General features: G+C 43.9%; 4 protein-coding genes across 6 annotated transcripts in view; 3 read left to right on the top strand and 1 right to left on the bottom strand.

The window, feature by feature from the left end:
- Nucleotides 1–303: 303 nt before the first annotated feature.
- LOC119174814 (dnaJ homolog subfamily C member 8) lies at nucleotides 304–8,912 on the top strand. The gene is made up of 9 exons (XM_037425896.2): nucleotides 304–403; nucleotides 574–675; nucleotides 2,884–2,940; nucleotides 3,006–3,072; nucleotides 3,782–3,876; nucleotides 3,943–4,014; nucleotides 6,123–6,214; nucleotides 7,054–7,129; nucleotides 8,710–8,912. Exons 1-9 carry the CDS (start codon nucleotides 323–325, stop codon nucleotides 8,806–8,808), a joined length of 741 nt encoding a protein of 246 aa, XP_037281793.2. The 5' UTR covers nucleotides 304–322; the 3' UTR covers nucleotides 8,809–8,912.
- On the bottom strand, nucleotides 8,871–13,120 carry TfIIEalpha (transcription factor IIEalpha). The gene is made up of 3 exons (XM_037425895.2): nucleotides 12,079–13,120; nucleotides 11,050–11,197; nucleotides 8,871–9,120 (listed from the first exon to the last, which is right to left on the bottom strand). The coding sequence occupies exons 1-3, from the start codon at nucleotides 12,955–12,957 to the stop codon at nucleotides 8,918–8,920; spliced, it is 1,230 nt and encodes a 409-aa protein (XP_037281792.2). The 5' UTR covers nucleotides 12,958–13,120; the 3' UTR covers nucleotides 8,871–8,917.
- Nucleotides 13,121–13,344: 224 nt separating this feature from the next.
- Nucleotides 13,345–19,553, top strand: LOC119174815 (rab-like protein 3). Of its 2 annotated transcripts, none has more exons than XM_037425897.2 (6): nucleotides 13,345–13,555; nucleotides 13,636–13,727; nucleotides 13,833–13,950; nucleotides 15,280–15,385; nucleotides 16,252–16,396; nucleotides 19,252–19,553. In XM_037425897.2, the coding sequence occupies exons 1-6, from the start codon at nucleotides 13,489–13,491 to the stop codon at nucleotides 19,423–19,425; spliced, it is 702 nt and encodes a 233-aa protein (XP_037281794.1). In that variant the 5' UTR covers nucleotides 13,345–13,488; the 3' UTR covers nucleotides 19,426–19,553. The 2 variants fall into 2 exon arrangements, with proteins under 2 accessions (XP_037281794.1, XP_037281795.1); XM_037425898.2 differs by having other exon boundaries at nucleotides 16,288–16,396.
- Nucleotides 19,554–20,898: 1,345 nt separating this feature from the next.
- The window catches only part of LOC119174811 (exportin-4), a 42,119-nt gene continuing 37,474 nt past the window's right edge, over nucleotides 20,899–25,543 (top strand). For both annotated transcript variants that reach the window (XM_037425891.2, XM_037425893.2), the window contains exons 1-4: nucleotides 20,899–21,044; nucleotides 22,519–22,624; nucleotides 22,767–22,908; nucleotides 23,467–23,608. In XM_037425891.2, the coding sequence (XP_037281788.2) occupies nucleotides 20,994–21,044; nucleotides 22,519–22,624; nucleotides 22,767–22,908; nucleotides 23,467–23,608 (441 nt within the window). In that variant the 5' untranslated portion in view covers nucleotides 20,899–20,993. The remainder of the gene's footprint in view (nucleotides 21,045–22,518; nucleotides 22,625–22,766; nucleotides 22,909–23,466; nucleotides 23,609–25,543) is intronic.

A 25,543-nucleotide genomic window follows, 5' to 3' on the forward strand; every position in this document is an offset into this window, starting at 1 on the left:
TATTTTCAATCTCAAAATCAAAAGCTTGTGGATTCCACTGGCTTTTATTGGCCGCTGACTGGCTTTTTACGAGTGTTTTTGTTACAGATCTCAAAGGTCATGCTTGTAATCTTTCAATAACGCGTCAAGGCCACCATGTTGTGTACACTTCTAAAAAAAAGATTTACTTGGTAATGCAAGTGCCTCCAAAATACTTAATTTTATTGTTGTAATTGAACTTTGTTTATTACTCAAGACTTTATATATTTAGTTAGCAGCAGAAAAACGACATTCGTATGTGAACGAAACTGCAGAGGTCTCTACTGGCTTGGTCCTACTCAACATGGCGGCTTCTACAGATGGTGCGTCAAGTGATCTCATCAAGCCCGTAGATGACAACCTATTGCAATCATTTTTCACAGAAGTAAGTTCTTATTTTATTGAGAACGCGCACAGAGACAGAAAATTACGCTCAGTTGCCCGCTGGCGCGCGGCCGTCGCGTTAATGGCCACTTTCATAGGACACCGCGCACCCACTGTGGGTTCACGTTCCGTTTGCAAACCTCTTTTACGGCTGTCACATTTGCTGCGTAGGTGAAAGAAATCGAAAAGCGTGATTCTGTGCTGACTCCCAAACAACAAATCGACCGCCTGCTGAGACCTGGGTCGACCTATTTCAACCTAAACCCCTTTGAGGTAAGCACTGGTTCTTCAGCACTGCGGTAGCCATCTCATCGCCTTGTCCTTTGCTCTTACATTGATGAAAAAGCGGTAACGCCGCATAGATGAATGAAATAAGAAAAATAAAGTAAAAAAAAGGAAGCGCACATAGCAACATAGAGCGCGCTTTTTGAAGCTGTAGGATGACTGTTCTCTTCGAGTTGCGGATGTTGCCGTCGCTCAATGGAATCGATTGATATCTCAGCATCTGTGCTGCGTACAAGGCGCTCATCTTTCAAGTTCGAAACCGCGTTTTGGTCAAGCGGAGAAGTGCTTGAATTACTCTGGAGGCTTGCGTCTTGCATGCGCACTGGCGACTACCTGGTGTGATCGCCTAGCAAAGCTTTGTGTATGTTCAGACACGAATCAAAAAGACCTGTTCTGTGTTCATCGAACTGGGTGAGCTGCATATTAACCTGCACGGAAATACAGTCTGACGACTGCGTTAACGATTTCGTCTTTACGAAACCAGAGTGCCAAACGAAGATGCCGTCGTACCTGTTCCGACTGCGCCAAACAGAAGGCGGTAGTAGTCGCGATTAGTTTTTAACTAGGTCTGAATGCGTGCAAATCATATTTCAAAGGAGGAAAAAATCTTTAAAAGTTCTTGTATCTGAAGATTAAACGTCGAAATCTAGTTTGGTTTTGTGTTTGCCACACTAACATGGAATTTTCGGATTTGTTATGCAACAGCTTGCTCATCCAATACATTATGTTGAAATTTATGTGTAAGGGTCTGCATTAAAATTGTAAAAAAAAATGTGTAGGGGTCTGTATTGAAATTGTAAAATTAACTGCAGTTGTTCAAGTTTGTTTATTTACATCGTTTACAAAATCCAGATTCATGCTATTTGATGTTTGTGCATTGAAAAGGTCGCCTCTTTGTTTTGATGCACTCACATTTACGCAAAGTTCTACCACATGATACTCTGAAATATCTTAGATCTGTGTGCACTGCAAGATGTCTATGCAGAGATGTGATTAGGATGATGGTTATGTACGACACTTGATGAAGGAAAATTGTGACGGCAGTGCTATATTTTTTGACAGCCACTAAATTATGTGTGTGCTGGTGTGTGTATGTCATGTATAACCTTTAAAGATCATTTCATCTACGATTTCTATGCTGCTGTGCATTGCTTCAACTATGTTTAGAAGCCTTGCACTGTGGTATTGGCGCAAACTCAGTCCGCTACTTTGCAACAGTCACTGTTTCATTCAAACACTCAGTAGTACGGGAATATATTTAATATTATTGTTGTTGATCACCTTTCCTAGATCACATTCTATTCACAGCAACCTGGGTTGATGTTGGGCGTATTAATAATATAGCCAACCTTATTCCTTCTCAACTTAAGCTGCCCTCCTAAATTCTGCACGTGTCTACCCAACTACCATGCAGGACTTATTTTCTTCGCCTTACATGTTAATTTCTGTGCTTTTATACTTTCATCTTTGGTTTAACGTGTCATTAGGTGATTATGCTTCACATACAAGGCAGCGTGTGTAGGAGCGTATCCAAGTGGGGGGTGCTTGAAATTTTTCATTATTACTTGCATATACAAACACACACATTGTGGTTGGTTAATCACAATGTGTGTGTTTACTACACTTAACCAACCACAATGGTTGGTTAAGTGTGGTTAACCCCCCCCCCCCAAATTTCGGCTATGGCCCCGAGTGTACGTGTGCATATATATATGACAAGTTCACTGTACTCTGCACCTTTCATTGCCAAACAAATGGTGCAAATCACTCACAGTGAAATGGTGACATGAGCGCCCGTTGCTGACACCTAACCATACTACCACGGCGATGCATGCTGCTTCCAGCTATAGCTCAGTAGTAAGTTTTTTCTGCATGCTTGCTCTTTCACTCCTGTTAGCAAGCTCATTGCAGCACAGACTGGTCTGTGTATTTGATGATGGGGCATCTGATTACGAGACCGTTACTGGCAAGGACTAGCAGCAAGCGTGCGATAAGAACAGGCCAATTGTCATCACTGTCATGGTTATTCAGTCAATCTTACTGGCGGTTTCCTCTGTGTCCTGCGAATGTCCTCTCTGAGTGACCAGTTATATAAACTCGTTGTACACAATTACCAAAAAAAAAAGTGGTGGACATATAATGTAAATCAGAATACTTGTAAGATAGACACGAATTCTCTCCACCCTCTTTACGCAGGTTCTCCAGATCAGCCCTGAGGCACCCATAGAAGATGTCAAGAAGCAGTACAGGAGGGTAATGCGAAAATTACTACTGCGTACACCTGCCGTGACACTTATTGCGTGTTTATTGCATTGCAGCTTTCCATATTGGTGCATCCAGACAAAAATCCTGATGACCGTGAACGGGCGCAGAAGGCTTTCGATGGTATATTGATGTGGTTTCCATTTTGTTGGCATAGATATTTATGTTGATTATATAGGTGGTACAGGGTGTTCGTGGGCATAATCTAGGGTTTAGGAATAGGTTTGATGTTTTGGTTCCAAAATATGAACATTATTTTCATTAGCGCTTTTTTCAGATAACGGCACAAATTGCCGGGGCTCGATGAAAATGAATTGCTTTATCAAAACGTTTACTACCCTGCCGAGGCTATTTCTTCCTTTGTATTTGTGTTTATATAGAATAGCAATTTACCTGTGACCCTTTTGTCATGTGCATTGCATACATGCCAGAGCAGTTTCATTACAGATGCTCTCCTGCTGAGCATGAAGCCATAGATCTGATTCCAAGCTGTTGCAGTTGTATTTCAACAGGGTAGAATGCTCATGCATTTGTATTTTGGTGCGCATCGCTTCTTTCTTTACCACTGACGAGCAGTCATCAGTGTATTTCACACAAGTCTGTGACAAGCGTAATCATCATATGAAAATCAAGGGAGTTAAGGAATGATTAAAACTGGAAAGACCCTTACATGATCAAAATTGATAACCATCGATTACAGCATGCCTTGCAGTCAGAGTGTAGCTTCGGGACATTACACTGCATAGTTTAATACGGCATATGTTGCTTCTTTGTTGTGCCACGTTTTTGCACTGCTGACATGCTACCGTTCATTCTCCCTGTGGCGTCGCAGTCATTAACAAAGCGTACAAGAGCCTCGAGGATGAGCAGCAGAGGCAGCGAGCACTAGAGGTGATTGAAGAGGCCAAGGGTCGCACAGACTTGATGGTGGGTACAGGGTTGCTCTGCTTGTGACACAAGTGCGGAGAATGTGCTTTTTTCGACCGTTCACAGATCGAGGAGAAGCGTAAGAAGCAGCGCAAGGCAGGAAAGGGTGACAAGGTCGAGGAAGACGACCCTGAAAAGGTACGTTGAGGTGGCAGTGAAGCATTGTTGTACGTTGAAAGCTGTCACGAGATCACCATAACAGTCGATTCTGGTGGCATGGTTCTCTGTTGCAGCTAGTGTTTGTAACCGCTATCTTGTGAAATGAGAAAAGGCACTACCTGCGCATAGGTTGCCAAAACTTTGGGAGCTCACGCAGACTCATTAATGAAATATATTTCGGACTCGCACTCATGAAAATTCTCCTCAACCGGACTCGCTCGGGCTCTAACTCGCCAAAGTACTACTTTCCCAGACGCACTCAAACTCCGATTGATATCTCAATCTGAGTCTAAGCGAGTCCGAGTGAGTCAACTCACGAGTTCGTTTGCATAAAACTAGCTTCTTCGACCATAGTATCAATGCTATTTAACACCAACATCTCACATAGTCAATGCCCTTCTTTTTGACATAGTATCTTTGAAAACCAGTTCTGAGTGCTTCCAAACCACTAAGGCCATTTTTCTTGAACCAGATGACAGCGTAACATACGTTCATAACATCCCTGCAAGAGTTGATGGGGGGGGGGGACGTCGAGGCACCCCCCTATGTAAATCACTCCTCTGATCCATAAATGTTGAAGTGGTGTATCAACGACACTGCTTTGGAAAACCTGTGAGTAGACGCGAGTATAAACGTGAATTCAGGGAAGGCTGATAGTAATGCTGAAAGTGACTAGATATGACCTTTGGTTGCCAAAAGAAAGTAGAACTCACTCAAGAAATACAAGTTGCTCTCTGGACTCACTCGGACTCGCCAAAATATTCCCGCACTGAACTCGCTCGTACTCGCACTCATGACTGTTTTTTTCAGCCAGACTCAGACTCGCGAAAATATTATTCACCCAGAATCGGGGCATGATCCGAGTCTCAGTGAGTCGACTAACGCGAGAGTTCGCCAACCTTTGCCTCTACATGGCAGGAGAGTATTCTAACTCAGAGCCATGCCACTGCTTGAAACTTTATGCAAAAGAACCCTGTAGAAGCTTCATTTCGGGTAAGGAATCATGTTAACTGGTGTGACATGGCATAGTAGAAGAGTGAAATATTGAGGTGTTACCTAAAACCAATTGCGTAATGCGTACGCGTTTTAAAGCTTCTGATTCATTACGTAGGGCTCGGGCATAGCTTTTCGTCATCAGCCACAGCATGAATGAAGTGCACCGATATGTACCAGGTATCTCACTTTAGCATAATGACTAAAGATGACGTAATGGGTGCCATCCCTAGTTCGCAAAAATTATAATAGTTTATGGAGTAGTGGGTACTGGGTGCAAGTGTACTTGTAGTAATACTGATTGTTCGCCTAGTTGGTACTTGCTTACTGACATGATTTGGCCGCAAATAATACACATGCAAAAAAAGAAACACTCAACCGCTTGTGCTTGTTGTTGAGTGCTTCTTTACTTTGTGTTTGTATTATTTGCGGCCAAATCATGTCAGTAAGCATGTACTTGTAGTAGCTGCTCAAAAGAGTTTCTAACAGTCTCTAGAATGCCCGCTCTTACAGCTTTTGCTGTGACTGCGCTGCTTGTTCTGTGCAGGCCTAGCATTTTTAGGCCGGCGTGCACACTTCTTGTCCGTCTGTGAAGCAGCCGAATCACCATGTCAAGCTGGATTATAGGTTATCTAGGGGAAAAAATATACCTTTGCTCTGATGAGATCAATTCTGAAATATCGAGCCTTGCCCCTTCTATCTTTTTGTCATCCTTAGGACTACGTCTTGATATAATTTTAAACAGGGTGTAAAAATATTCCAAATTTTGAAAGTGAATCGAATAGGTCATGCAATTTTATTATATAATTTTTAAAGTCACCGAGTTTTGTTAGTTATTTATTATAACAAAATTTGAGACAGGTGCTTCCTCTTGGGTAAAAGTTTTCTCATGGTAGGGCGAAGAGAACTACTTTGCTAGTATTACTTCTTAGGTTTGGGTCTTCTTACACGGCAACTTTCTGCAACCAACCTCCTAGCATTAAGACAAACATCTTGTTTTGTAATATTTTTGAATTATACTGTTCACCATCTGAATTCGTTCGGAACCATCTTGTTCGCTCACATGGAATTCCTGCCTTTCTCTCGTACTGCAGTACAACCATGCGATCTACGTGCTGACAACAAAACTGTTCGCAGACATGGAACGCAAGCGGAGGCAACAAGAGGACAGGGATCAGGAAGAGAGGCACGTTAGTTCATGTTATTCCTGTGGTGTTCCTTAACGATGACTGTTATTCTTGGCACAGAAAAACAGTGCGTTCAATGTGGTTAAATGTTCATGAACTCGTGGCATACAGAATGAATAGTTCTGAAAATAGTAGCATGCATAGTGTGCTTCGAGTGAAATTCAGCCAGCAGCATATGAGGCTTTTGGCACTTCCACAAAGTGCGAAAACACTACAGCTGTGCTGTCTTAGATGTTACAGAATACTTGAACTTGTTTACATGGGTGAAAATTGTGGTGTGTAAAGAATTTGTGTTTTTCAGCTGGGGTGTATGAAGAGCCACAATTATGGAAGAAACTACTGACTACCTATTTTTTGACACAAATTGACAAGAAAATTCATGCGGATTTCTCAGAAAGGAAAGCTCCCAGTTGAAGACAAATTCGTATTGGCCCAAAGGTCGAACTGGAGACCAATACCTTTTTGGGGCGGTTGCTCTACCAACTGAGCTAACCAGGGAACTAGCAATTGGTGGTGCGAGGCCGAATTAGTCAGCAGCTCGAAGCGCATGGGCACAGAATATTGCATAAACTTCATTCCATGGATTTTCTATTGGTTTCATTGTACAAATGTGTGGTCATCAATTATCCCTTTCGTAACCCTTTAGCTACCTTGCGGAAATCTGCAGAACTCCTTTGCAAGGGCTGCGGTTGAAATTTACAAGCAGGCCAAGCTGTGTTTCACTTAAACGTGTATGCTACAACTGAGCAAGATGTCTTTTATGATGCTACGTTGCGTTTTCTGCCTTTGCCTGTAAATGTGACATTCTCTACATCTAAACAATGTCTCCACCTTTTAGGAAAAGGAAGCGGGAGGCTGAAATTCGGGAACAAGAGAAAGCACAGCAAGAGAAGGAGTGGCAAAAAAACTACGAGGTATGGTTTCCGAGCGCATGATGCATTTTGGCACTGTTGGTTGCTTCTTGTGGGCCGATCATTGTGATGACACACTGATATTTGTGCGATAGAAGATAGCCAACCTGCTGGATACTTTTGTGAGTTGTGATGTACTGCATTTTCGAATGGGTACCCCCACCAAATTTCAAAATGTATTTTTTTTTTGGTGGGGGGGGAGGTGAGGGGGACAGATGCATTACCTTTGTGGCAATGCATAGCATACTGCCTCAGTGTCTCTTTATCAAAAAAGAGGGGGAAAAATAAGTGCATGTGATTGATCTTGAAAAAAGAGGCAGACTCGGCAGCCTCGTTTCAGTGAGCTTGCCAAGTAGCTTCAGTGCAACGTACCTCTTCATAAAACCTCAGAACCAGTCGTACAACCAAGTGAAAGTTTACGTAAGCATTGACCAGGGTTGGTCTTTGCATGAATGCAGCTGCGTACTGTTCAATATCGGTTGTTATATTGAACCAGTGCAAGCAGACAATTTTATCCTAAGTGGCAGATTGGTGTGAGAGGAGCAGTTACATATTTAGGTGTTGCCTTTAATATATGTAGTTAATCTTGCAGGCTATACATAATTTTTCATTTTTCCATGTAAGTGCAGTTTGCGATACATACAATATACGTATGCCTACAAGTACAGCATTTGTGAAAGCGTTCTGCTCTATCACGGTCACAATAATAAGTGTGCAGCTGGTGAGGCAAGGGTGTTTTATGAAGCTACCCTCTCAATTTTGAAACAATGTAGGTAGCGTGAAATACATTTAATTGAGGACACAAGACCATGAGACAGCCTTTATTTGTTGCAGATGTGAACTGCTCACCAAAATGAGCCATTAACATTCCTGCGTTGTTGTCGTATGCATCTCTGCTGTGAAAAGTTCACACAACAATGCAAGCGCATCAATTGAAACTGTACAGCTTTGTCCGATTGTTAGGCTTAAATTATGCGATGTAGTTGGGACAAGAAAGTGCACTTTATTCTTCTGCACTTTTGTACAGTCTCTCAAGCCCTTAAATAACAGTTAACATTTCCACTAGCACAAGCCCTCTTCTCTGTCACAGCCAAAAGACTTGCACACTTGTTGCCTTGATTAGCTATAAAATAGTACTCAGCTCATTAAGCAGTCAAACCATCGTAGATTTTCTGAGAGCCAATAAGCTGAACATGCAAAGCATTCTCACCAATTGCCACTGCCGTGCACTTCCGTTTTGTTCTGCTCTATTTTAACCGTGATGATGCAAAGTTATTAAATAAAAACACCTGTTCAGATTGACCCCTTGGCTTCATTTTAGCTAGAATGTCTCTGCACGTTCTTGTCCTCACTACTCATAGTGTCTTCCTTTTTTTCTTTACTATCTTGCATTGTCGCTGAACTTGTTGTAAAGCTCGTGAAACGGGTGCACACTTTTATCCGATGCTGCTAGGTCTCCATCTTCAGTGTCTTCCTCAAAGCATTTTTTTTGTGCAGTGCTATTAGATTTTCTGCTAATGGGGTTGGCATGGTAGAGAGCTCCCTTTCCTGCGTGCATGAGACATAACTTGTTGACATTGCAGGAGAGCCGCGAGAACCGCGTGTCGAGCTGGAAGAACTTTCAGACGGGCAAAAAGAGCAAGGCCTTCAAACCACCAAAGCACAGGGCAGAAACTCGCTAACGGGCCCTGCATCGCAGGGGTGTGTTTCTGTCGAGAAGAGCAAGACTGGGGACAGAGAGGGGTACATGTCTGAGCCGTGTATTAAAACAGAGAAAACTGTGCAATCGTGTCAATCGTACATCATGGAGTACAACTCCTGCCGTAGCCGAATGTAGTCCTCTTTTTCGGCGCTTGTCATGCGGGCCACCATTTCCTCGGTGACGTCTTGCAACGGCACCGGCTTCCCTTCTACCATCACATGGGTCTCCTCCTCTTCCTCTTCGTCGTCTTCCTCACCGGACTGCGCAACGTCCTGCACTGGCTCGGGCATAGCTGCAGCAAGAGGACAACATGGCACAACGTTCACATGAAGCACGCAAATTAAAACAACTAAACATTCAGCACAAGACAGCAATTATCAGAACCTCGTAAGTAGGTACCAATAAGATTAAGTGAATGAAAGAACACCACCTCGTCGAATGAAAGCCTAGCTGCAAATGAAGTATGAAAATAAAGAGCTTTAAGGGGACTGACAAACAATTTTGTTGAACTTGTTTTGTATGGTGTAATGGAAGGCTTACTGGTCAGTGTAATAGTGGACTGGTAATGTGCAAAATGGCCTGAAGGATCTATAATCAATTTTTAGATCTGTGGGGAGTGTGAAGTACTATAGCAGAACAGACTGTTGGGCTATCCATTACCACTAAACGAATAAATGCTCATAATTGACGAGCACACAGGAAAACGGGGACAAAGGACTGGCTCTAGTCCTTTGTTCTCTTGTCTGTGTGCAAGTCGATATTTAGCGCACATTCTTTCAGTGAAGTTCTACACACAACACATGCTACAAACAAGTGGGCCCAGGGCATGGCAGCAGTTCCATGTTTGTGAGCTTCTTGGCTCTTTTTATCTCACAAGCAGCACAGAATACAGCGGCAATCGATAATGATATGCACTCATTTTGAGTCCTCATTCTGATGTGCATGAAAGCATCAAACTTGAATGTAAACATTCGACAGACGTCTGTCTGGTTGGGTATGAAACAGAGATGATTTAGACTTCGACCAAAAGTTTTTGAAGAAACCCGACGTTTCGAAACAGACTTGGTTTCTTCCTCAGAGGTGACTGCAGGACTACTTAGCAGCGGCGTCTTCAAAGCACTTGAGGGGCGGATAATGACCCCCCCTCTCTCTCTCGTTTTGCCGTGGAGCGCAGTCCATGTGTATACACCGGGGAGGAAGGGCTCCGAGAGAGCGGTTGATGTTATGGGATGTCCTCTGTATGTGCCACGACTCGACTAGTAACCTTCTCCACGAGTTCGGCTCGCTTTCAAGGATCGTCATTGCTTCGAAATTTATCCGGAGATCCGACGTCTCAGTGCTTGGAAGACGCCGCTGCTACGTAGTCCTGCAGTCACCCCTGAGGAAGGAACCAAGTCCGTTTTGAAATGTCAGGTTTCTTCAAAAGCTTTTGGTTGGAGTCTAAATCGTCTCCCAAGCATCAAACTACACGTGCAGTGAACAACTCCATAATCCTGCCTCCAAGGCTCTTCCATTAGACCATGCGACAAACAGGTTTTTAGTGACTTTTAAACATGGTTTGACCCTTTAGTGCCTGAATTATGAAACTGCCAAAGAAAATGAAAGTTTTCATTTTCCAGCTTTAAATAGTAGCCTTTAAATGACTCCACAGTTAAATTATCTGAAATGTACCTTTCACGCACATTTTTATGTATGTCGTAAATTCATTACATGCCAAAGAAGCGAGAACTTTGCAGTGAAAAACGTACTTCAGAACTACATAACATGCCGTGTGCCACATCTTGAGCCCGTACACACCAAATAAACAAAATTAATGAAGATGAGAACAAAGTGAGCATTCTTGCACATGCTTTGTACTCTCCATCACCACCTAAAAAACAATTGGTTCTAACATAAAATACATGGCACAAAGTTATGTTAGTGATGTTTCCCCATCAGTACCTCACAGCCGAAGTATAAGGCGGCACGCGTTCTGCGACTTGCTTGCTCGAAGTTTTTCGGTATGTCATTAATTCGCGACATTAAGCAGTAAGAGCTTAAATATGTAAAACCTACTGACATTGGGAAAAAGATGCGCGATTTTGTCACTACAGTATTCGCAATATTTTCATTTCCACGAAGATCTAATTGCACATTCTCGCCAGTAGTAAGTCCATTTAAGAGAGCAAGTGCATAACATGCAGTACCGCAATACTAAAGAACCTGAACCCAGATGTTTTACCTTGACCATCTTCTGAGTCACTCGAGTCCTTGGGCGGCTGGGCAACAGGCTGCTTTTCATGTGCCAACAGTGTCTCCATGATGGCACTGTGAGGCCGCGATCCTGTTTCAGAGATGACTGGGGCCACCTCTTCAGGTACGTTAGATGGCTGCAAGACAAAGCGAAAGTATTCTGTCAGCAACACAGGCCAGGAAACTGATGATTAAAATTGTCCCCCGGTTAATTATAAGCGAGTTGAGAGCTATAAGCTGCGCTGATCAGTTTGTGGCATTCTGCGTCATCTGATTTTGATTGTATTCGCGATAATGACACATCGACTGAATAGCGCAGAGCAGTTGCCAGCAGTAGCACAGACGAATTCAGCCGTTGAAATATACTAGTGGGTGCGCAGATGTGGTTGTAAACAGTTAATCTAGCAAATCAGCTTAGGGGGCAAGGAAGTGATGAATGGAGGCTAAATTTGTTGTTACTTCATATAAGTAGCATGCAATATAGGTGGCACTACCAATTGGAACAGCAGATCACTGAATGAAACTTTCGTGCTCTGCATATCGGTGCACATTACCAATGTACTTTACAAGTTAATGCGCACTGACTTATGCAGCACAGAAATGCCCCTGGCACTCCAAGCACTCCAAGAACATGTGGCACGAGTTCAAAAGTTCCTGTATTGCTAACATGCAGCGCTTGGGATGCAATAAGATTCCCACTGCAAAGGCTAGTGTCGTGTCTTGCATGCATAAGCCCAGGAACTCAACTGACGATAAATATGAGCACCTATGTGTACGTTGTCTTACACTAACTGGCCTGTAGACGCTGTGCAATATACTTATTTAACAGTAGGCCTTCAGCTTGGAGTTCCTACATAAATTTTTATGGTGACCACAGACGCTATCTTCGGCACCGTCTTGCGTGTGCACCGTTTTTTGAGAAGCGCAGGGCGTGAGAAGCACTTGCAACTGGGAACGGTACTCGAAAAATTGCGACCCAAACGGGGATTTCTTCCACGAGCCTACGCAAGAAGCTCACCGCGACCGGCGTGTCGATGACCGTGCTGTGAACCATCCACGCCGGCGCCTCGCGCTGCGGCGCCGAAGGAGCCGACGGAGTCGCCTCGCCCAAGTTTACGGTGATGCCGACGCCCTGCGCGGAACCCTGGTGCCGGGTGGCGTCGCCACTCCAGGGGCCGTCCCTGGAACGCGCGCCCTGCTGGACCTGCACCGTCGGACTGGCGCGTCCTCCGGCGCGGCGGCTCTGCTGCAACACCGCGCTCAAATCCGTCGGCTCGGGCTCGAGCAAGTGAGGCGCCAGTCGCACGTCGTCCAACTCGCGGAGAAGCGAGTACAGCGGCTGTATCTGATCGTTGAACCGGGCCAGCAGGAGACGCGAGTCCTGCCGCGGCAAGGCCCCTTGGTCCTCTTCGACAGGCTCGCAACAGTAGCTACAACGGAACTGCCCGCTGGCCATGTCCAGCAGGCGGTCCGCCTCGAGGTCGGTGAAGCTCTTGGAGCAGCCCGTGCAGCGGAACGACGCGCGACTCGTCGAGTCGCGCTCCTCGGTCTCAATCTTGCGGCGCATGTGATCGAGCTTGTACTTGACCACGTTCACGAACACCTTGTAGTTAATGTAGTAATAGTTCTGGCGGGTCGCCTTGCCGTCGCTGCCCGTCTCCATGCGCAAGCGGACCTTGACGAAGCGGTCGCTCTTCAGCTGAGCGACGACGGCTCGCAGTTGCTTCTTCTCCAGCTTGAGGAGGTCGGCCAAGTCGTCCTCCTTGACGCAGGGGTTGCGAATGAGCATGTCGACGACGATTACGTGCTCCACGCTGTAGAAGCCTCGAATGGTAAGCCGAACGAGCTTCTTGAGCGAACTCGGCACCTCTGTCACAACTTCGCCACCTCCTTCCATGGTGATCCGAGGCGCGCACTGTCTTTGGTTATCTACGTACCTTGGTGCGCATATGCTCGCACGATCCCGCCACACGAGTACTCAGCGGAGCGCGAGTTGTCAGTTTAAAACACAAAGCAACGCTGCAGGAACGCCTGTCGTGCCGTCCATCTTCCACACTTCCGCGCCGAGCTTTGAGTTAATTTAGCGCAAACTCTTATACCGCAGTGCAGTACGCCTGCCACACAATTTCAGTTAATACATATGCGTAATTTATTGTAAATGAAACTTCGCTGTTTTTTACATAATGTTGATAATATAAAATACGTGATATAAGTACTAATATTTTATTTGATTTATATACGCACAAGGTTGTGTTAACTTGGCTTATTCAGTCGTCAACAACGAACACGTCTGCTTATGTTAGTTTATGTGAACTGATACTTTTCGTGCGCTACACTGCTTGATTTGATTTTGTATCACCAGCACATGGTAGAATTTTGCTTGTCCAGAATCTTCGGCACGATCTCCTGAACCACCCTACCCTACAAGATGAGAAAAAGCGACAGCGCATTGTCGACTATCGACAAAGTGAAAATACTCGTCGTTGGAGACTCGGGTAAAGTCAGACGCCCGTCGTTATTTTTTTAAAAATTTTTTGACTGAGAAAAAGAGAGTGACTAAGTTTGATTTCACCAGGTGTGGGGAAGTCTTCGGCTGTCCATCTGATGTGCCACAACCGTCCTTTGGCCAACGCATCCTGGACTGTCGGGTGTAATGTCGAAGTGAAAGTAAGTTTTGACGTTTAATGGCGAACGTCCTTTCGCACGCGGACATCTCATCCGCAGATAGCTACTGTTCGCTCTTGTTTATTTTCGTATCCACGTTTCCCTTAGTTGCACGAGTACCGCGAGGGAACCGCCTCTCAAAAGACGTATTTCGTCGAGCTGTGGGACATTGGTGGCTCCAGCAGTCACAGTAGCGCCAGAGCCGTCTTCTACAGCTCGTTTCACGGTAAGATCACCCTCCGAGAGTGTTTGTGAGCGTCTTGAGAATGGCGCGAGAATGACACGGGCACAGGAAGCCAGGTGGACACGTCACAACTCGCGCAACCAAAATTTACTGGGAAATGCAAACACACCTGTCACCCACATTTGACTACTTCACACATCGTCACTAGGTGCCATTTTGAATCCTAAAAACCAACAACAAGCATGAACAATTCGTCACTTTCACGTGAACGGCCGCAAAGAAGATTTCTATGATTCTTAGCGCTCCAATAAACAATAGCTCACCACCATGCAAAGCAATGGAGGGGGAGCTAATCCCTTGCTCCACCTTTCTGTCTAATGTGAAATGCCTCAATGATTTCTCTGATGATCTGATTATGATGAACTGATAGCACCTCAGTTTCATATTGCTTCTCGGAGCATTCGGGACTGTAGCAATCTTCTTTGCAGCTGTTAGAAAACACTTGCGACGCAACACTCTGGGCGAAAAAAAAAAAAACAATTAATAGAATACACTCACTTTTCACGTTTGCAGGTACACAAATGAGAGCATTCCGAATTGTCTGCTACAGTGGCATACTGGTTATGGTACCTGGCTGCCGAATCGAAAGTCGCGAGTTTGATATTGGCCACAGTGGTCCCATATTGGTCGAGACAAAAAAATGCGTGAGGCCGACGTACTGCTGGGTGTTAGTGCACGTAAAAAAACACTAGATGGTCTAAATTTCTGCAGCCTTCTACTTCTAGGGTCCTTCATAGTTGTATCATGATTTCGGTTCAAAAAACCCTACAAGTTATTGTTATAATGGTGCTCTAAAGTGAACATCCCAGATTTTTTTAAGCATATATGAATTTGTCAATGAATGAATGCTCAAAAACTTCACCAGGAAAGGCTGTCTGATGAGCTTCAGTTTTCTGAGACCTGGCTGCTTTCATTGTGTATAAGACAAATTTAGAGCGTACCACTTGAGACTAAACAAAAAATACTAAAAAAAACATTTGAGATTGTTTGTAACATACCCAGGTAAACCCAAAAGAGAGTTTGGGCAGTACAGTTAACCTATTGAGCTCTACATGCAGTAGATATGACTGTCTAGTATGCCACTTCACAATTTATTTTATGTAAATTAGCTGGTAATTCTATAACTCTCTATAACTCTATAATGAAAAAGATATAAAGCCATGCTTCAATATGACAATAATATTAGTGAAGAATAGCGGCAGTACTTGGTGCTCCACAAAACTGTGAAGTGATGTGCAAAATAACTTAATTCGTTAGTGTCCAATTATTGACGGACATTTTGATATGTCTGTGTGTTGTGCCTCCTTTCAGGTCTTATCCTTGTTCATGATTTAACCAACAAGAAGTCACATGAGAACCTAAGAAAATGGCTTTCTGAAGTTCTCTGCAAAGACTGCCCATCCAAGAAGGCAAATGGGTAGGCTGTGAACTTTTTTTGTTACCTCCTTTTTTTGAACTTGATTGGCATGAAGAAATAAATTTATTCATTTGCATTGATAGCTTTATACATATGGCTGTAGCCAGATCAGGATGCAAATATGACGTATGTTTCCAAGGAAATTATTGGCATAAATTTGCTGCTAATAGCATTACAATACTTTTTGAGCTTGTTCAACTGAAAAATCCTTTTTTTTGACTTAAAAAAAACAAACAATGCAATATAGCATACTGTGTAAGCACTAGTTAAGTGAAGACATGTTACTAATTCAAGAAAACCAGCAAAATAAAAGCTTGAAAAGCTCTGAACTAACTGATTGGAAGACATTAAAAATGCAGACAATAGCACAAACAAAAATGATAGAACAATATATGGAAATGTACAGCAATATTTACAGTTAATTACTTTTGATAAGTCAGTGGGTTAACATGGCTTGTCAGTTTAGAAATAAAAGTGCAACTTGAACTGCTGATAGCAACGTATTGAACAAGTATATTTCAATTTATTATTGTTTGCAGGAAAAGTGTCTGTCTAAATCACACAATTGGGGTACCTAAATTTTTTGAAATGTCCACTATGCTTTGCTTGTTTGTGACTTGCCTTTGATGCATCTAAACATTATATTTACTTTAGTCATTATTAGCTGATTAATTTCGTATTTATTGTTATAGTTAAAAACTAAAAGTGTGAGCAGATAAGTGAGTAAATATTAATTGTGAATTTTTAATATAGGTGTAATAGTCGGACTCAGTCAATCAAAAATTACTACATTGCAGGCAATTATAGAGCATTGTTTATTGTAAACTCTAGTGTTCTCAGATTGTTTACCCTGCTCAATTTCGTAGAATGCTCGAGTTTGATCAAGAGATGTTTGCCGACAGCCAAGTCCCAATCCTGGTAGTGGCAACCAAGGTTGACCTTGTGCCTCAGACAGCTGGACGTGCTCTGGCGACCGTAGCTGATGAATGCGGCACTGACCAGGTGCTTCTGGTATGTTCTGGCTTTTTTTTTTTGCTATCATGGCACTTCATCTCACTGCAAAGGCTTATTAGATAAGAGCTTCCTGAAAATTGTATCACAAGGAGCTGGCCGTGTTGTCAATGTGTCAGTCAATCAGTCAAGTACACCTGATGACCCTGCTACTTTTTTTGTGAGCTTTATAGTCTTACAAGGAAACATGTATTTGCTGATATTTACGATGTTTACATGCAATGGAAATGGCTGACAGACAGGCAGGCTAGGACCAGTCTCTATCCACTTCGTAGTCTTTTCTTCCAAGCATAGACCCTGTACCGCTTTATGCCCCAATCCTACTACTGCCTTGTGGCACTACTCCATGTAGTGGGATTGGGGCAATATGTACCAGCTCTTTGTCTTTATGATTGTTGTTCTTGTGACCAAGTATTTGTATAGGAATTTTTGCACGCTTTCATTTAAAAAAGAATAAGGGAAAAGTAGTTGAGTTAGGCTGAAATGGGATCTTGATGACAAAATTTGTGTGGGTGATTGCTGCCTTTTTTGCAATACCTTTCATGAGTGAAAGAAAACTACAGATTTCATGTGCACAAATGAGTGCATGCATTTTTTAAAGCAGTTATAGTCATCATGTTGTCACAAAGCTTTGTAAATTACAATGTTATTGTGCATTTCCGAGCCTCGTGTACAGGTTTCTGTCACACGTGTGGTCCCTCTGCTCTCTTCAAAGTGTGGAGCACTTTGTGAGGCCGAACTGTAGTAGGCTGTCTTTGTCGCTCGGCGTAACACTCCATGTGTAGCATATTGAGTGCGTGCTTGTGCTAAAGAAAAGTGTTCTACCTCATTTTCTTTTATCACCTTGATGATGACAACTTATCATCATTGGCCAAAAAAAAGTATGTGTGATTGGTAGCAGGCATGAGCTCCTTGAAGATGATGGCTTATCATCATCAGTGCAAAAACAACTACTAGTGCGCTTGGTGTAATACAGGCAATACAGAACATCGAAATAGAAATGAATTACAAAGTAGAAAAGAGAGAGAACGGGATAAAATAAGGAAAAAAAAAGATAGAATTAGCGATAAAGAGAAAGAAATAAATAAAGAGAGAGAAAGAAATAAATCGAAATGAACAAAGGAAAAAAGAAAAAAAAAATGTAGCAGGAGAAAACAAAAGAGAGGAGGAAGGAAAGACAGAACGGACGAGAAATAAAAAATTGCCCGCAGCTTCCCTCGGGGGAACACTGAGGAGGATGCGGACCATATAATTGATTAACGGGGTGTTAAAGTGCGACTTACTTGGGTCGATGGCTAAATTGGTTAACGTGGTTGTGAAATGGGGTGTTAAATTGCGACTTACTTGGGTCGATGGCTAAATTGGTTAACGTGGTTGTAGGAGGGGGTGTTAAATGAGTGAACACGTACACACGTATGCGAAAGGGCGGCGCTGGTCGAAGGGACGTCGATCATTTTGTTTGTGGATGCGTTGGAATTCATTTCACCGCGACCTTGGACGTCGACGCGCCGTACAAACCAACCGACGAGCGGCAACTGAGCGAGCGAGCGAGCGCCGACCTTGAGTATATATACAGCACGACGGTGCATGCACTGTCAGCTGTTGAATGTTCTCGAAGCGCGACGCCACATGCGCGTCCACTGGAGAATCAGGAGAATTGTAGATGTTGAACGCGGTGTGTAGAGGAGGAAGGGTGCACAGATGGTGGAGGAGTGAAGCGCGCGCGGTGTGTAGAGGAGGAAGGGATGCACAGATGGTGGAAGAGTGGGCGACGGCGCGACGGCGCATGCGCGCGCGTCAGCTGTCGAATGTTCGAGAAGCGGTGCGGACGGCGCACTACAAGGCGCGAGTATAAGATGCTCCGCATCTAAAAAGGCAGGCCAGCTCCACACTTCTTTCAGGCTTGGCACCCGTAGTGCAGAGCTGTCTTAACGTTTGTTATGACGGGTGGGTCATGGCAAATTGCATTTCGCCTTTGCGTCTAACTTCATGGCAACATTTAAGATATGCATTGCTGTGGAGCCGCATGTATGTGAGACAAAATTTCCGCCCAACTTCACGCAGTTAGTGTTGCACACGCAATAATGTGAGATGTGTGACCAAATTTTGGATGCAAGGTGTCTTAAGGTCAAGCTCAATCTCGTATGCGGCGTGACCACCCTTACAACACATGCACGCCCCTGGTACTCTCCTACACTCCCCCCTCTCTCACTTCGCAATGCTGCCGTAGGCGGCGTCTGCTAGCAACTGCTCACTTTCCCTCTCTCTCCTCAAGGCATCTCACGCAGTGGCATTTACACCCCCATTGTGCACAAGCGTTTCCTCTCTCTCTCCTATGCCCTCACCTCTCTCGCCTTGCAACGCCGACGCAAGCGCCGTGCTAGAGTGTGTGTTGACTGAAAAAAACCGACTGCTCGTGCTGCACAACCGCTCACTGGCCACCCCGTATATATAGGCGCTGATTGCTGGTGGGAGATTTCTCTCGTGCGTTGTTGAACAATAAAAATTTGCAGCGTGTGCGTTATTTAAAAACAGGCTGCAGGTATTGGTGTCCAATCAGAGTCTCCTGTTTCTCATTGGCCATTAGCAGTGGTTGGCACGTTGCAGCTGAAAACACCGGTCCATCACAGCATGTTTTGCGGCTCCCAGGTTTCTCTCCTGCGCGGCGGTGCGATAAGCACCACTGTCAATGCTGCCACCAGTCTAAGTGTCAGCGCCCGCTGCTTCGCATCTACACACGGTCCCCTTTAGACAATTTTATGTATGCTATTTTGCTCTCTTTGTTCGGGAAAAAAATAATCTGTTCTGTGGTGTACGTGAAACCTATGTTCTGATTGCATTCTACATCATTCCAGGACACTCACAATCCAAAGACTCTTTCACCTGGCTCCAGTAATGCCCTCAAAGTTACTAGATTCCTGGACAAGGTTGTAGAGCGGCGCTTCCGTAGCGGAGCAACTTCTCCTCCAGCATCTGCCACACTACCTGTGATTGATCGTCGGCGAACCAAGCTTTCACATTTGGACTGAACAAACTGGCAAAAGACACTGTGTTGAAATACTCCGCCCCCGTGTGACACAACTGCTGTGTGTGTCTGTTATTATGAAAATAGCAATATTGTTCTTATAAGTAAACTTTTTCCATGTGGCGCTGATTACGACAGACTGTGACTCGCATGAATGAACATATATGATGCCTCTCCTTAGAATACGAGCAATCCGTCTAAAGATGTGGTTGAATAGTTGTGAAAGAGATTTAACAAAAGCCAAGCTTGTGTTTTTTCACAACTTGCTTCTTGTCATTCTGGTGATAAGCAGTACTGCTACATGAATTTATAGTGGTGACAGCACTGAAGAGACACATATGTCTCTTCTAGGTACATCGCTTCCAGAGGACTGTGACATCATCTCTGCCTTCAAGTTCCACATGAGTATATATACTTCAATACATGAAGGTAAAAACTGTCGTTCTTATTGTCTGGCAGCCTGCATTTCGAGAACATCCTGGTCGTTTCACAAATTAATGGAGGAAATGATCTTCTTTGAATGAAAAAAATTTCATAGAAGTAAACGTGGTCACTTGCAACAGACATGAGACATGAAAATGGTACGCATAAAAAAGTGTTTCTCATTTATTTCAGATATTTATAAGCCTAAATGGTACGAACGCATGGAAGATTGCAAAGTGACCCACTTTAGCTGGCAGCTAGAACCCGAAAAGAAGCAGTCGTGCCGCACTGCTCGTGAAAGGGACGCAGATGCGTTTATATTAATTACAGAAAGTTTGCCGAATACTGTCAACAAGGTCTTACGACATCTTCAGCTACAGAAGTGCTGGAACGTTATCAGTATACGTTTACTTACTGCAGCGAAGGTTTCGTGGAGCGCGATGGATGTATCAGCCAGCGCTGGACAGCTTCTGTTCTCCGGGCATCTGAGTTAGGGCTATGCGTAGTACGTACCTTGTTTGCGCATTAACACTGATGCAAGTATATTGTTCACTGCTGTACGTGATAAAACGTTACTCACGTGGCCTTTATTTCATGTAAACATCGATTGACTTGCAATAAAACAATTCATTGCAGCAAGTTTGTGCAATCAGCGCTGTCGTTTCGCTCTGCCTGTACGCGGCATCTTACTAAAGTAAGTATGCAAGGTACTTGGGAGCTTCTAATAAGTAGTTTACTGCAACGAGAGAAGTTGAGACAAAGAGCTGCTCCAACGAGCCGGAGACAGCCATGACGCTGAAGCAGACGACGGCGGTGCCGTCTGCTACGCCTTAATTCTTTTTCGTTTTATAAACTTATTTCGTTTTATACTCAGGTATAAATATACATACAATAATATTATTTATTATTCGTTTAAAAACTATTTGAATGCAAAATATAATGAAATTGTTTCAGTTGTCAGTAGAACAATAATTTTCTAATTTTTGTACAACAGTTTCCAGAATCCAGACGGCGCTATCATCGCGTTCAATTTTTTTTTGTTTTCAGTAGACGCGGTACAGCCACTGTGGACGCGGTGTCTGCTGTGTTTGAAGCGAACCCCTCACCCTCGGACGTGCCGTCTCCTCCTCAGACCACTCTGAATTCAACATGGCGGCGCACATCATACAGGAGCTGGAAAGCTCCGCACAAATTCTCCTCGTATGTATAGTTTCAAATTTTCCCAGCGCATCCCGTGGAATAGGAAATGAATCTTACTTGTGTTAGACGCTCATCAGTATGCTCGCCTTCTCAGACTGAGCCGGTGGATACCGCTTTCAAGTCATCGTTTCTTGCCTCTATCCAAATGCTTGCCTCCTTGTGTAAACAAAATTGAATGAGATATCCAATGATTCACGTATTCTAGTACTTTTCGGGACTCTAGGAACTGCGTGTTAGTGCTATGTGACTGATTAGACTTGTTCTACTATCGCCAGAACGGCGTTGTCATTTCAGCGCGCGGGCGGCCTAGTTTCAATGGGACCGGTCAAAATTGATTGCACGGCCGGTGCGTCATTTTTCTCTGCGCTTTTGTGACCGCTTGCGGGTGCCTTGTGATATATCGCACTGCATACGCGAACGCTGCGTGAAATTATTGCGCTGGAACAAAACACTGCTCGTGTGAACGGGACAGGTTCTGCTTATTTATAGACGAATCACGTGCTTTGACGTCATTAGTATCAGCTGCCGTTGATATTCCACTGTTGAGATTTTTCGTTCCAAGGGTGTCGGTTGCGTCTTTCCCGGTTGTGGCAACGTCTGTAGTATGGCGTTGTGCTCTGTGGTGCCTATGTAAAAACAGCTAGCATGTATGAGGATGACGAACGGCGGTCAAACATTACGCTTGTGTTGCGCATATTAATCTCATACCCACACCAATTTAAAGGTGCGATTGATCATTTTATTCTCAGCAGATGCTGAACAGAACAATGTTGTCTGCAAACTCTAGGTTGATGCGATATCTCCCCTTTGAGAACTGCACACTTGGTCGCTACTGACTTCAAATGTTCTAGGACAGTGTTGTGAATCAACTAGTAGGGTTGTTTGTATCCTCTCACATCTGTTGCAGTTTTGAAGTGACAGTTATCTTACAATGTTCTATTAGTGTGATCTTGGATGGTGCATTATGTTCAGCTCTCTAGGCAATGCTTGAATATAGAAACATGAGTTCATCGTGATTGTACTCTCCTGAATGTGCCGTCACAGTGGTGCACTGGTAGAGTTAGGCATTTAGGTGGAATATTTAAGGGAAAACAAATGACCCAACTGCCAGGTAAAAGTGTATTGTCCATTGAACAAGTTTGTTTGGGTCTGCTGCACAACTATATGTGACAAAATAGAAGTCCCTTTAATTGGCTTGATGCATTTTAACTTTGTGAAGGCAGAACAGTTTTGTGTGGTAATTGCAAATGAAGGGCACCTGATGGGAAACTGTGCTCTTGCTTATAATGCTTGTATACTGAACCTACTGTCGTAGTTGGCATAAAAAGTTTATGCACAATGGTAATCAAACCATCTGCTCATCTTGCTTTGCTTGCACTTTGCAATAAGCGCTTCTCTGAGCTATAAAGCGTTAAGGGAGGGCGATATGTTTCAATCATTTTGCACTCTTGCCTTCTGTGTATTTCCACTCCAGGCTGCACCAAATCAAGTGACAGCTGAGCAACGACATGCAGCTGAGAGGACATTTCTCGACTTTCAAAATACTCGAGCTCCGTTCGAGCTCTGCAAATGCATCTTGGGTGAGTTCCGTCCTATTGGTGCAAAGTCCATGTAGATATTCCTTATTATCATGTGTTTGCAAGCTTGTGAGCCTTCTTTGCAGAACTTATCTGTCCACCACATTCAACAGAACATTTCCTGTTCATTTCTCTGCCCCTGCAGAAAGCAGCGCTGTGGGTTATGTGCAATTCCAAGCAGCATGCCTACTCAAGCAGGGTCTCATTCGCGAGTGGAAGCTCATGGAGCCGGGACAGTGGCAGGCGCTGTGGCAACACCTGCTCCAGCTGCTGGCGTGCAGACCGAAGTGCGTGATGTCCCAACATTTTATTTGCAGGTTCTTGTGTCTAGCAGCATGTTAAATAAACCAAGGGTGCAAAAGCTGGACACAAGAGAGGTCTTGACCTCTCTCTTGCGTTCGTGTTTGCACACCTTGTCTCTTTAACGTAAATATGTGTCATCCAGCTTGACTGTTCTTTCAGCGACATGCTTCTATCCAGCAAATGAAAGGAGTTGCCTGGCAGCCTTCATTTCACTACTTTTGCCAAGTGCGGATTCCGGTAAACTTAGCCTGAACAATAGAAGCACATGCTATGGCAGCTCAATAATGAACGTGGCTGTAAAACACCATTCAGACATTGAACTAACTTTCCTCTTAGCACCAAGAAAAGCACATTATGCATCCGCTACGTCATGCTGTAGAACTCCTCTGGGACAGCAGCACTCAACTAAGACACCCCATATGCTATTGTTCAGTTGCCATAATTCAAGTGTACCACTTTCTAATGTTCTAAGGCCTGCTGGTTATCGACACTTGTCAGACTTTCATTCCCTCTAAAGTATTTTATGCCATGTTATTGTACAGCATGGAGAACTACGTGCGCGAGGAACTGGCATTGGTGCTGGCCCTTGGCTCCAAGCGTGCCAGTGTTGAGAATGGTGCTGACGCCCTGAACGATATTCTCCAACAGTCGACACAGATGGTGGCATCTGGAGACCAACACCTGGTCAGTGAGCTTCTTTCTCTTGCATGTATTGACTGGCTTTATGCTAGCTAATTTGTAAACACACTTCTGCAATACTCGCAGTCATGCCATCGTGGTCTACTTTAAAACGGTGAAGGAAGGCAAAAATGATCACGTCATTTGTGCAGTCGAGTGAGTGCTATCGCGTACTTGGACGCAACACATCTTGCAGAAATTCTCGAATGGTGTGCTTCTCACACTTTATACACATAACCACATTTGAACCCCAAATACCATGTCAGGTGTGTTGAGAAAAGGACAAGCCGCCATCCCCTTGGGGAAGTTCACCGTCGACCTCTTCTTTGCACTACACTGATCTCTGATACTAATGATGATAGTGGTAGTCGTCGTCTACACAATATTCAACAAGGTGCATGTAAAGCAGAGTTTAAATGGTTTAATCAAAAGCTTCTGGCAAGTCCTTGCAAAAAAAAAATGACTGTAACTTGATATAAGGTTCTTATGCCCTTGCATTTGACAAAAAGCAACTGCGAAGTGCTTGAAGGAGCAGGAAAACTTGGCATGCAGTATCAGTGTGGCAATTTACCATGCAACACTGCAAGTCGCATCTTTGTGTTAATGCAAAGTAATGCAGCTTTAACTACATATTAACCAAAAGCAATTGGTTTGGTACTTTCTTCGACATGTATGCTTGAAGATCTTGTCGTGACATGCAAGTAAAACATGAATTCAAAGGTTCATATTATACTAACCTGTCATGTAAATCAACTCGAAAAGCAATCTTGAAACTGCCTTCATGCCTGTGGAGTCTACAAAAACCTACAATGGTGTAATATTTTTCAGACATCACCATGCGATTTTATGCAAAACTCCTTTGTAATGTCCAGACCTTCTGAAACAGCACAATTCTTGCAAAGGTTCTTGCAAAAATTTGTAGAAAATCTGTTGCATTGAAAAATTCAGCAGTTTAAGCTTGCTGTCCATGGACACGTAAACACTGCCTTTGTACATTTCGAAAGCTTTGGTCATTGCCTAGAAATTCCAAGATGAAAAGGCACAATGAACTTTATTAACAATGCAAGCACATTTAAAGCTACAAGCATAATTTGGCAACTTAAAGAACTCCTGACACCAAATTTAGAAACTCAAGATGCTTGTGTTGTTTGAGAGTCCTGCGTGTGGGGGCACTGCCGACCGATTAATATTATTAGTGACGAGTGTTGCCTATGAGATATTTGAATTTGCTTTAATAGTAAGGGTGAGTGTTCATTTGAATTATCAGCACTCATTGACATCTTCCCTGGTTCGACTTAGGCTGAGGGCCCGTGTGACGTTCCACGGGTAAGGCAAGTATTGTCGACGTCAGAGAACAGTTGGGAGGTGTGCACAATAATAACCCAAATGGCACCTGGGGAGGACTATTGTTTGTCACTCCTCTCGCTCTGTTGTCAGGCTGCTCTTAAGGTGGTTTTGGCTGCTTATACTGGGAATGATTTTCTTTTTTTAAAGACAATAGGCTTTCTTGGGGACCTTCGACGGAAAAATTTTGGTCTGCCTGTCTGTCTGTCTGTACATTTGTCTGTTAGTCCGCCCTAACGATACCTCAAACTGCCAACCCCATCCGCAGCGCCCACCAATGTTGCTCAAGGTTTAGCGTTCATAGTTGTGCGATTGTCAATTAAAAAAGGAAATAGTGCGCATATCTGAGGGGCCGTAACAACACGTCTATGATTTGTATGTCTGCCTTTATACGAAGCGCGTTTATACGAAGCGCGTACGAAGCGCACTGTCAGTGCAGCGCGTTTATCGCGCTGCACTGACAGTGCAACACGATGCTCAAGAAGGTGTTTCCAACGCTTTGCTGAGACGACACGGTGGTGGCACCTGCCCGTTGCTTTGCATTCTACGCCTTATCACCTCCGAGACTGGCGCGCATCTTTCTCCGAGATCGTGCAC

Source organism: Rhipicephalus microplus, chromosome 5, assembly GCF_043290135.1.
Source record: "Rhipicephalus microplus isolate Deutch F79 chromosome 5, USDA_Rmic, whole genome shotgun sequence".
Classification (NCBI taxonomy): Eukaryota; Metazoa; Arthropoda; class Arachnida; order Ixodida; family Ixodidae; genus Rhipicephalus; species Rhipicephalus microplus.